Here is a 12517-nt window from a genome sequence, read left to right as displayed (position 1 = left end):
GTGCTGGAGTAATGCAGCGGTTCTGGAGGACATGGACAGGTGACGTTTCGGATCCGGACCCTTCTTCAGACGGATTTAGTAGGGGAACAAAGCTGCAAAAGAGGTGGAGGTAGGACATGGCCTGGAAAACAGACCCAAAATGCTGGAGCAACTCAGCGGGACGGGCAGTATCGCTGGATATAAGGAATGGGTGACGTTTCGGGTCGAGATCCTTCTTCAGACTGAGAATCAGGGGAGAGGTGGTGGAATCACCATGGACAAATACAGGGCCTGACCCGGCAACAATTCAACAACAGTTTGCGTTCAGAAATCACGTTCCGCAGCTAAAATCAGAGGCGGCTGGGGACACAGAGGCAGAGACTCCAGGGCCTGATATGATTATTCCAAGATACTCTTTGAAAGGAGGAGATGGCTGGGGCTGCAAAAGAGATTTTTGTATTTTCTTTAGCTCTGGGTGATGTACCAGTGTAGAGGGTAATAAGCAGAAGCCAGTCGGTGAGCCATACGTCAATAGTCAGAAAATCAGTGGAAAAAAACTCTGAAGGACTGGATTTATGTTCACTTGGAAAGACAGGGATCGATTAGAAGTCAGCACAGCTTTGTGCATGCAAAATCATGTCTCACAAATCTGAGTTCTGTTGAGGAGGTAACTTATCTTCTTGTGCTCATCAGACACACAAACCCTGTGGGCACGGAGCCTCCGACTGGAATCCTGCACAGTTCCCCTTTTCCTCAGTTCAGTAGAGTTGAGTTTATTGTCACGTGTACCGAGGTACAGTGAAAAGCCGTTGTTGCGTGCTGACCAGTGTGTTGTGTGCTGACCAGTGTGTGGCGTGCTCCCTGCCCCCTAACTCATCCGGTCCTAAGGAATAGGAGTAGAATTAGGCCATTCGGCCCATCGTTTACTCCGCCATTCAATCATGGCTGCTCTTTTCTCTCTCCCTCCTAACCCCATTCTCCTGCCTTCTCCCCATAACCCCTGACACCCGCACTAATCAAGAATCTATCTATCTCTGCCTTAAAAATATCCACTGACTTGGCCTCTACAGGCAAAGAATTTCACAGATTCACCACCCTCTGACTAAAGAGCTCCTACCGTCCCACCTACTCCCAATCTTTAGGAACAGCGTGCACTGTGGCTCCCTGCTCCTGTGACAGTGGATCCCGGAGCCTTGATCTAGGGCCACCTACCCATTACCTACCTACCCACTGACCATCTCTGGAGAGCATGGCCTGCTCCAGCACCCCTTGTGGTGGTCAAGGCTAACTGACGGCAGCAGTCCCACCTCCTTTCGGAGAAACGAAAGAACATAACAGCAGGAGCCAGCCATTCAGTAAGACTATGACAGATCCTTTAGCTCAGCGCTACTCTCCTGCACAAACCCCTTACTTCTCTCAATATCCAAACATTCAAGGTTAAGGTTTCAAGGTCAGTTTATTGTCGCATGTACCAATTAAGGAACAGTGAAATTGGAGTTACCATGCAGCCATACTAAGTGAAAAGCTACAAGACGCACACCCACATAAAAGTTAACATAAACATCCACCACAGTGGATTCCACATTCCTCACTGTGAAGGAAGGCAATAAAGTTCAATCTTCTTCCTCTTTACCTCGCACTAAACATTATTCCCGTTATCCTGTACCTGTATACTTGATTGTAATCATGTACAGTCTGTCTGCTCACAGGATAGCACACAACACAAAAAAGCTTTTCACAGTACCTTGATGTACATGGCAATAATAAAATAAAAATTTTGAGCAAAATAATTTCTGTTCCTCACCCGGCCTCACCCTTGCTCTGTTCACTCCATAAGAATTGTGCATACTCCTGCTTTCATTCTTCTCAATGCCAGAAACTCCAGACTTAGTCACTTTCATCACTTTCTAAAGGATCATCTCCCACTCAGGAACCAGTTCCTTGCATTGCCTGTATAGAGCTGTGCAGCACAGGAACAGGCCCTGTCTGTGCCCAACATGGTGCCCTCTGCCTTAACGTGATCCATATCCCTCCATTCCTTGTGTATCCGTGTGGCTATCTACAAACCATGCCTATCTTAAATGACATGATCGTGTCTGCATCCCCTTTGACATTTCCACCCTGGGGAAAAAGGTTCTGACCATCTATTCCATCCACCGCTATCATCATTTTATACACTTCTTTCAGGTCTCCCCTCAACTGTGAACGTTGCAGAGAAAATAATCCAAGTTTGTCCAACTCCTCCTTGTCCAATAGCCTCTAATCCCGGCAGCATCATGGTAAACCTCTTCTGCACCCTTTCCAAAGCCTCCACACCCTTCCTGCTGTGAGGTGACCAGAAATGTACAGAATGCCCCAAATGCAGCCCAACCAAAGCTTTATAGAGCTACAACATGAGACCGTGACTCTTGTCACTAAATGCCTTCCTTGAGGAGGGACAACAGAAATGAGCACAATTTCCCAGTCGCTGTCTCACCAAGGTGCTGTATAATTACAGAGATGTTTTTACAGAGGCAATGTATCATTTGCCTTCCTAATTACATGCTGTGCCAGCACATTAACTTTCAGTAACTGGTGTTCAAGGTCTCCTGTTCCCTGGGAGCACAAAAACATTTAGTCTCTCTCCAATAATCTGTTCTATTTATTTCTACCAAAGTGAATGACATCATGACGCATTCTTGCCCATTCGCTTCATCGATCATCTTTCTCCCCAAAACTTCTCTGCATCCTCCTGATACCCAACATGGCCACCAGCTTTGTATCATGAGGGAACTCAGATGCATTATAATGATCCTCTCACCCAGATCACGGTTATAGACTGAACAAGTAGGCCCAACACCAATCACTGTGGCACCCCACCAGTTACAGTCTCACAGTCAAACAACTTCCTTACTTCTTTCTACTGTTTTCTGTCTAAACTTGCTTCAGTGCACGCCAGTAGTGCACGCCAGTACATATCCAATTCCCATTAATCCCTTACGCAACTCCTGGCTGAAGCTTCTCAAAGTTCAAATGCAACACATCTGTTGTCTTCTCCTCATTGACACAAAACTTAGATTAGTCTCACATGATTTCTTTTTCCCCAATTCCAAGTTGACCCTGCTCCAATCCCATTATTATTTTCCAACTTAGTCAGAAAATGCTGCAACCACTCAGCGGGTTAGGCAGCATTTTTAGACTCTTAGACTTTAGAGATACACCGACCAGCCGACCAGCCGTGAAGTCCACGCCGACCATCAATCACCCCGTACACTCGCACTATCCTTACACACTAGCGACAATTTACAATATTTTACCAAAGCCAATTAACCCGAAAACCTGTACGTCTTTGGAGTGTAGGAGTAAACCAGATAGCCCCCAACGAAAACCCAAACCCACAGGGAAAACATACAAACTGGTACAGACAGCACCCGTAGTCAAGATCGAACCCAGGTCTTTGGCGCTGTGAGGCAGCAACTCTACTGCTGTGCCACCCTCTCTGTAGAGATTAACAAGAGAAACAATAAATGCTGGCCTTGATCTCAAAAATGATTATTTAAAAGGGGAGACACAAGGGATTGCAGATGCCGGGAACTTAAGCAAAATACAAAGTGCTGGAGGATTTTGGAGGGCCAGGCAGAGTCTGTGGAGAGAAATGCACTGACAATGTTTTGGGTCAGTGCCTTTCTTCAGAACCCTAACCCAAAATGTCATCTGGCCATTTAAACCAACATCCCTCCTACTCATGTCATCTGGCCATTTCCCTCCACAGATACTGCCGGACCTGCCGAGTTCCTCCAGCAATTTGTTATGAAAAGGGGCCTTGGGATCTTCGAAGGTCCAAGTGAACAGACGTGACAATGCAGCCCACCCTGGTCCTGTCAGCCTGAATGAGGCCAGCCTGCTGCAGCCGGGCTGTGAAGGTGAAAGCAGGAAAACTCTGCTCTGTTTAGATTGACTTACTGCGATCTGGGTATCGCAGATGAGGCCAGCATTGATCGCCTGTCCCTAATTGCCCTGGAGAAGATGCTTTCTTGAGTCACTACAGTCCTGCTATGGAGGCATTAATTTCTCCGCTTGAATGCAGCGGCAAAGAATGGCTTCCTCAGCCCTTTGCCCCATGTTCACTTGATCAACCAAGTCCGTCCCCTGAAATACAATACTATACCAGGCGCTGCCTTACCACCTGGGTACTTCTGACCAAAGATACTAGAGGAACAAGATGGACCACTCCGTTGAAATCGCCTATACTGAAGTGTAGTACTCAAAGGAGCCATTTTAGTAAGCAAAACCCGCCGTTCGCTCTCCCTCCCGCAGTGTAATCAGTGTTTTGGGGGAACAGTATGTGTGATGATACCATTAAAATGCTGAATATATCTAATCTATCAATTCACAGATTTTTGTTATTTTTCTTTTAAAAATATTTCTGCAAGTTTCTGCCTACTAAAATGGCGCCGTGACATACTACGTTTTTTAGGGTCGAATGGTCTATCTTGCTCCTCTAGTATCTTTGCTTCTGACAGTTCCTGGTTTGGTTTCAGTTCTCCAGCTATTTCTTTTATGCTTCAAGTGCTAAAACTGTGTCTTGTTCCAAACTCCCAACTGTTAACTGATTTGAGACTGCAGGGTTGGTTGGGCAAGACTCGAACCAGCTCTCCGCTTGCTAACCTAGTCACCCGAGCCAACATGTGCAATGGTAACTGGAAAACAATAACCTAGCCACTCTACTAACTGGCGTCACAAAACGCTGCACAGGTAATTTTTCTCCTGAGATCGAGATGGTGGTTAGTAAAGATCACTCGGTTAGGGTCAACACACAAGCCGTTCTGATAACAACTCCTCCTGGACTCGTGGGCGAGGAAGCTGGTAACTCACCTTTGCATTCACCAGGGTCCATGTCATTGTCACGGTGTCGAGACGGTGGATATCATTGGAAAAGCAGTCAGCCTGCACAGACACACGGCATGGGTCAGACACTGGGTGTGGACAAGACATTTCTATATCCATCTTTATACAGAACTCTGATAGATAGCCCTGGCCTCCATGATACAAAGAAATATAGTGATACTGGTGAGAGCAGAACCAAGGTCTGGATGGAGACCGGAGGGGAGTTGTGCATCAGGAAAGGACGGGTAATTTGCACCTCTCTTCATTTAGTCAGAAATGACCTTGGCGATCTTCGAGATCACAGAGTTAGTAATGCACAGCAGAGAAATCCCCATGTCTCTGCTGACTTTATAGACATCTACACTGTTTTCCATTAGGACTCCATCCGACTCTCCTTATCCCATTAGGGCATCTGTCTAAATGCCTCTGCAACACAGTGATTATATCTGATTCCACCATCTCTTCAGGTCGCAGGATGCAAATATTATCCACAGTAAAACATTTGCCCCTCAAAACTCCTTCCTCAAATCAAGTTTTGAAAGCAACTTTGACTTGCTCTGCTACCTATGCCTCTTATAATCTTATCTACTTCTGACAGGTTATGAGCATCAGGCTGATCTGAGCAGAAGGCTGGCAGGTCACAGCATTGCAGAGGACTAAACGTTGACAGTGGAACAGGATGGTGCATCCCATAACCTGCCCATGGATCCATCTGAGGGAGCAACACAAAACCTCTTCACTTTGAAGGGTTTCAGCCCGAAAAGTCAACTATCCATGATCTCCAGAGATACTGCCCCAGTCGCTGAGTTACTCCAGCACTTTGCGTCTTTTTGATTTGTAGACCAGCAACTGCAGTTTCTTGTTTCGACAAGATGAAGAACGATTCTGTAGGTGTTTGGCTGCAGAATCAGGGAGCAGGTTGTGGGACAGGGGAGCTTCATGCAACCGGACAGCAGTTCCAGAGAGAGACTGGTATCGCTTACTGACGAAGACAAGGTTTTAATGAGAGGCATGAATAAATAAACTGACCAGAGTGATTGAATGCTTGACATCCTGAGACATCGTGAACAAACAGTGCAGGTTGCTGCCCGGCAGCACTCTAATCACACTTAGATTGGAGATATAGCACGGACATAGGCCCTTCAGCCCACCGAGCCTTGCACCGACCAGTGATCCCTGCACATTAACATTAACCTATACACACTAGGGACAATTTACATTTGTACCAAGCCAATTAGCCTACAAACTTGTACGTCTTTGGAGTGTGGGAGGAAACCGGAGCACCTGGAGAAAACCCACGCAGGTCACGGGGAGAACGTACAAACTCCGTACAGTCAAGCACCCGCAGTCAGGATCAAACCCGGGTCTTTGACGCTGTGAGGCAGCAACTCTACCGCTGCTCCACCGCGCTGCCCACGACACCGGGGACAGGCAAAGGGTTTGGTGGGCAACTAGACAGCTCCTTCCAGGAATTGGCTCAAGCCTATGGGGCTTCCACAGGCTTGAGCTAGTTCCTGCTGAGCACCATATCATGGCGATCCTTACCAGCTGTTCGTAGCCCCCAAAGATGAACATGGACTTGCCCAGAGCACAGGCAGAGTGCCCATCCCGAGCTCCAGGAATCGAGCCGTGGACCTTCGGTGTGGACCAGCTGTGAGAGTCTGCAAGCGAGCGACAGGTTAGCAGCCAAGCACATCCCCCCTCATCCAACATCAGTCCTCCCTGCCCGGCAAACACCACAGACAAGTACATTGCCCACGTCTAATCTCCGCCCATTCCCCCGGCAAACCCACAGCCTGGACTGCGCTGGCATGCCCACCTCCTGGGCAGGCAAGGGCAGCACCTGTGGAGCCTCGTTCACCAGCCCAACACACCCCAGCCAGCCGCTCGGCCCATTAAACCCTCTGGAAATGGCTGCTGGCATAAGCAATCCCTTTGTTCAGCGGCTTCTGCCCACAGCTGAGGATGGAAGGACAAGATGGTGTCAAGGTGTGTTGGCTTTGAGGGCATTCTTTTGCGAAGAATGGCAAGGCCTGGCCCCATTGGAACGAGAGCACCCACCAACGTCCCGGCCTTTGCATTTTCTCCAATGTATATCATCCATTTCTTGCACGTCTGCTCTCACCTCCACCCCCCCCCCCCCCCCCCCCCCATAACCCCATCTCTGCAGACAGAACAGGGACAGTCCTCAGGAACATCGTCACTCTCTGACTCTGCCTTCTCCCTTCCACAGGGTGGGACCACTGTCTACATGACTCTCTGGTTCACTCGTTCTTCCCCATTCCCCGGCACTTTCCCCAGCATCTGTCGGAGGTGCAACACCGCCCCTTCACCTCGCCCCCCACCACTGTCCCGGGATGTAAACGGCCCTCCCAGATCAGGGAGAGGGTCACCTGCCCCTCTCACAAGCTGGCCCACTGCGTTCGTTGATGACGACGTTTCCCTGCTCTACACTGAAGGAACCATTCACGGACAGGCCAACATTTCTACACAGAACCTGCTCCCTGTCCCAACAGCACGGTGGGAGTACCTTCACCATAGTCATAGTGATACAGCCTGGAAACAGGCCCTTCAGCCCAACCTGCCCACGCCAGCCAACATGTCCCAGCTACACTAGTCCCACCTGCCCACGTTTGGTCCATATCCCTCCAAACCTGTTCTACCCATGTACAGGTGCTCCACAACTTAAGATGGGGTTACATTCCGAGAAACCCATCGCAAACCGAAAATATCATAACTCGAAATGTATTTAATACACCTGATCACGTGGCCGGAAGCAAAGTCGCAATATCGCAAGTCGAAGCGTCGTAAGTCGGGGAGCATCTGTACCTGTCTAACTGTTTCTTAAATGTTGGGATAGTCCCTGCAGCTAGTTCCATACACCGGCAGCTAGTTCCATAGACGGCAGCTAGTTCCATACACCGGCAGCTAGTTCCATACACCGGCAGCTAGTTCCATAGACGGCAGCTAGTTCCATACACCGGCAGCTAGTTCCATACACCGGCAGCTAGTTCCATACACCGGCAGCTTGTTCCATAGACGGCAGCTAGTTCCATACACCGGCAGCTAGTTCCATAGACGGCGGCTAGTTCCATACACCGGCAGCTAGTTCCATACACCGGCAGCTAGTTCCATACACCGGCAGCTTGTTCCATAGACGGCAGCTTGTTCCATAGATGGCAGCTAGTTCCATACACCGGCAGCTAGTTCCATACACCGGCAGCTTGTTCCATACACCGGCAGCTTGTTCCATACACCGGCAGCTAGTTCCATACACCGGCAGCTTGTTCCATACACCGGCAGCTTGTTCCATACACCGGCAGCTAGTTCCATACACCGGCAGCTAGTTCCATACACCGGCAGCTAGTTCCATAGACGGCAGCTTGTTCCATACACCGGCAGCTTGTTCCATACACCGGCAGCTTGTTCCATACACCGTACCAGAAGTATGGCAGTGGTTCAAGGTGGTGAATCATCATGCTAAAGGAGCAATTTGGGACCGCCAATAAAGATCGGCTTTGTAGCGATGCCCAAACTCAAGGTGGCTGGCCAGCGCTCCGACTTTCTTGGAACTTTAATGAGGATCAGCATGTCACCAAACACACGACCGAAATTCCACAGATGCTCTGCTAGAAATATCCTGACACATTGCACCAAGGCCTGGGACAGCTATTCTAAGACACAGAGGCTGCAGAGAGTGGTGCTCAGCCTGGTCCATCACTGGCACAGCCCTCCCCAACACCTACAGCATCTAATGAGATGCTACCTCCAGACATGGTATCTGTCATCAAACATCTCCAACATCGGGGCCACACCATCTGCTCACTGCTGCCATCTGGCGGCAGGTGCAGAAGTCACACACCAACAGGTTCACGAACAGCTACATCCATCAGGATCTTGAACTGACCTGCACAACCCTAATCCAACCTCAGCAACTCAACACTGTGGATCAATCCGGCACTACCATGGACTCGTTTTCTAATTGCGTACGTTTGCACTAATATCCCGTCTTTTTTGCACCCTTTTTCTTCTCACTGTCTTGTAGAATTTGTGTGTGATTTGTGTATGATTTACATTTTTGTGTGTGGTCTGAGTCGAGACGTGACTGTGATGCTGCTTCGAGCAACGTTTTCATTGCACTTGTACCTCATCATACCAGTGCCGGGCAGGGTCGCCCGCAGCGTCCCAGGGAGCGAAGGCCCCAAGACTCGCCAGGAAGGTCCAGCTCGCCCACCGGAGACCGGGGACGGTGGACCAGCGCCACAGAGCTGAACACGCCCGGCAGTCCCAGCTGGACAACAGGCCTTCGTGGTCAGGTCAAGAACCCTGCACTCTCAACAACTGCGACCTGAAAATGGCACCAAACTGGCGACTCTGTATACTGTCTTAGTGTACAGTGCACAGTCGGAAGATGGGTCTTGATCCGATACGTCAGCCATTCCTTCTATCCAGAGATGCTGCCTGTCCCGCTGAATTACTCCACCATTTTGTGTCTACGGTATAGACCAGCATCTGCAGTTCCTGCCTACATATTACAACCATACACTTGTACAGTATCTGAGATGCTTATGTAATATGTATCTATGTCCTTCTGTGTAGTGATACTTGCACTGAACTTACAAAAATGAATTTCACTGTACATGAGACAAATAAGAACCATACCATACCAATGTCAATAAGCTCAACTTTGCTTGAGACCACCCCTCTATCAGCAAGGCACCCGTTAATGGCACCCCTTCACGATGCTCTCTAGGTACTGTTACTTTTCTCCCCACTTTCCACCGGTCAGTCATAGGGTTATACAGTGTGGAAACAGGCCCCTTCGGTCCAACTTGCCCACACCGGCCAAAGTGTCCCAGCTGCACTAGTCCCACCTGCCTGCGCTTGGCCCATATCCCTCCAAATCGGTCCTATCCATGTACCTAACTGTTTCTTAAACGTCGGGATAGCCCCAACTACCTCGTCTGGCAGCTTGTTCCATACACCCACCACCCTTTGTGTGAAAAAGTTATCCCTTGGATTCTTATTAAATCTTTTCCCCTTCACCTTGAACCTATGTCCTCTGGTCCTCGATTCCCCTACGCTGGGCAAGAGACCCTGTGCATCTACCTGATCTATTCCTCTCATGATTTTATACCCCTCTATAAGATCACCCCTCATCCTCCTGCGCTCCAAGGAATAGAGACACAGCCTACTCGACCTCTCCCCGTAGCTCACACCCTCTAGTCCTGGCAGTCAGGAGAATACGGGACAAGGTAACGTCCAGGAATGCACTTACGGATGTCGAATGCGTACAAGACGTTGCAAGCTCCTTCAGTGTCATTCCTCCCGCCCCAGACGTAGATGGCATCATCGACCAGTACGGCAGTGTGGCCGTACCTCATGTACGGCACCTGAGGCGACTGATCTTTCCGCTCCGATCGGAAAGGCGGGAGCTTCATCCAGCGAAGTGAAACTGCGGCAGGAGAGGAAATATTGCATTTGAGCTTGAGTTTAGTTTTTGTCACGGGTACCAAAATACAGTGAAAAGCTTTGGCTGCGTGCTAACCAGTCAACAGAGAGACAATGCATGATTGCAATCAAGCCATCCACATTGTACAAAAACATGTTGAAGGGAATAACGTGAATAATGTTTGTTGCAAGGTAAAGTCAAATCAAAGATAGTGCAAGAGTCTCCAATGAGGTAGATAGCAGCTCCGGACTGCTCTCTAGCAGTTGGTAGGATGGTTCAGTTGTCTGATAACAGCTGGAAAGAAACTGTTCTTCTTCAGACCTTCTTCAGAAGAAATCTGGCTGCAGTGGTTGTGAAAGGGAGCAAGGCACTCACACTGTATGGGGGTGAGGGCAGCAGACCTGTGACCACTCCACGTTAATACACGCAACAATAAACCAACGTGCTCCTCAGCACCGCACACAGGTCAAGAGAGAGCTAGATAGAGCTCTTAAGGATAGCGGAGACAGGGGGTATGGGGAGAAGGCAGGAACGGGGTACTGATTGAGAATGATCAGCCATGATCACATTGAATGGCGGTGCTGGCTCGGAGGGCCGAATAGCCTCCCCCTGCACCTGTTGTCTATTGTCTATTGTCGTCCACAGATCTTGACCGGGTGCCATTCCCGAGAACCGATCGTTACCCCAAGGGTTCGCGAGATAAAAAAACGAACAATAACAGTGTAGGGGGGAGCGTCACAGAAACAACAGTGACGGCACAGTGAGCAGGCGCAGGTAGAGGGGCTGGACTCACCGACTCGGAGACTACCACTCACTCCCAGCTCTGCACGAATTGACCCAACTCACGAACGTTGTGTGTGAAGGGGGGGGGGAATGGGGAGAGGAAAGGCACAGAGAAATGGCCTGTCCCATCTGGCAGAAGATGCCTGCAGTCCCACAGCCGGTCTCCCAGACCCTCAGGTTGTTCATAACCGGGGCATCCGTGAGCCGGGGAGGTCCAGCAGTCCACTGTGCAATAGCAGGGTAGGTTTTACCTGCTGCTCTCAGCGCTGCTTGGCAGTGGGTGGTGCCAGCATTCACCGCCTGCCCTTTACCGGTGGGGAACCGCGACGTTCCCGACAACATGCCAGAGCCAGCCACGCATCCTGGCTCTGAAGTTGTACAGGAATAACGGAGGCACTTCTCCTTTCAGGGACGACTCGGTGAAAACATAGAAAACATAGACAATAGGTGCAGGAGTAGGCCATTCGGCCCTTCGAGCCTGTACGCACCGCCATTCAATATGATCATGGCTGATCATCCAACTCAGTATCCCGTACCTGCCTTCTCTCCATACCCACTGATCCCTTTAGCCACAAGGGCCACATCTAACTCCCTGTTAAATATAGCCAATGAACTGGCCTCAACTACCTTCTGTGGCAGAGAATTCCACAGATTCACCACTCTCTGTGTGAAAAAAAACTTTCTCATCTCGGTCCTAAAAGACGTTATCCTTAAACTGTGACCCCTTGTTCTCGACTTCCCCAACATCGGGAACAATCTTCCTGCATCTAGCCTGTCCAACCCCTTAAGAATTTTGTACGTTTCTATAAGATCCCCCCTCAATCTTCTAAATTCCAGCGAGTACAAGCCGAGTCTATCCAGTCTTTCTTCATATGAAAGTCCTGCCATCCCAGGAATCAATCTGGTGAACCTTCTCTGTACTTCCTCTATGGCAAGAATGTCTTTCCTCAGATTAGGAGACCAAAACTGTACGCAATACTCCAGGTGTGGTCTCACCAATGCCCTGTACAACTGCAGCAGAACCTCCCTGCTCCAATACTCAAATCCCCTCGCTATGAATGCCAACATACCATTCGCTTTCTTCACTGCCTGCTGCACCTGCATGCCTACTTTCACAAGGAGAAAGGTGAACAAGGAAAGAGCTTTCTGACAGTATTTATTCACAAAGTGCTGGAGTAACTCAGCAGGCCAGGCAGCATCTCAGGAGAGAAGGAATGGGTGACGTTTCGGGTCGAGACATGTACTTTCACCAGCAGATCCAATCAACGACTATCACTTTAACAAAACTAAGCTGTGGAGGAACTGATTCTGTCTGAAGAAGGCCCCCGACCCGAAACGTCATCTGTCCACTCCCTCCCGGGATGCTGCCTGATCCACTGAGTCCCTCCAGCACTTTGTGTTTTGCTCAAGATTCTGGCAGCTGAGGTTTGTTAGCAC

At 49.4% G+C, this 12517-nt stretch overlaps 1 protein-coding gene across 3 annotated transcripts in view; it reads right to left on the bottom strand.

Moving 5' to 3' along the window:
- klhdc3 (kelch domain containing 3) overlaps positions 1–12517 on the bottom strand; it is a 48526-nt gene that overhangs the window by 18803 nt on the left and 17206 nt on the right. For 2 of the 3 annotated variants that reach the window (XM_078398880.1, XM_078398881.1), the window contains 3 exons: positions 10124–10300; positions 6391–6506; positions 4834–4905 (listed from right to left, as the gene is read on the bottom strand). In XM_078398880.1, the coding sequence (XP_078255006.1) occupies positions 4834–4905; positions 6391–6506; positions 10124–10300 (365 nt within the window). The remainder of the gene's footprint in view (positions 1–4833; positions 4906–6390; positions 6507–10123; positions 10301–12517) is intronic. The other variant, XM_078398882.1, reaches the window with a different exon arrangement.

This window comes from Rhinoraja longicauda, chromosome 5 (genome assembly GCF_053455715.1).
Source record: "Rhinoraja longicauda isolate Sanriku21f chromosome 5, sRhiLon1.1, whole genome shotgun sequence".
In the NCBI taxonomy this organism is placed as follows: Eukaryota; Metazoa; Chordata; class Chondrichthyes; order Rajiformes; family Arhynchobatidae; genus Rhinoraja; species Rhinoraja longicauda.
Note: the sequence above shows the minus strand (reverse complement) of the source record. Positions and strands in the feature narration are given on the sequence as shown.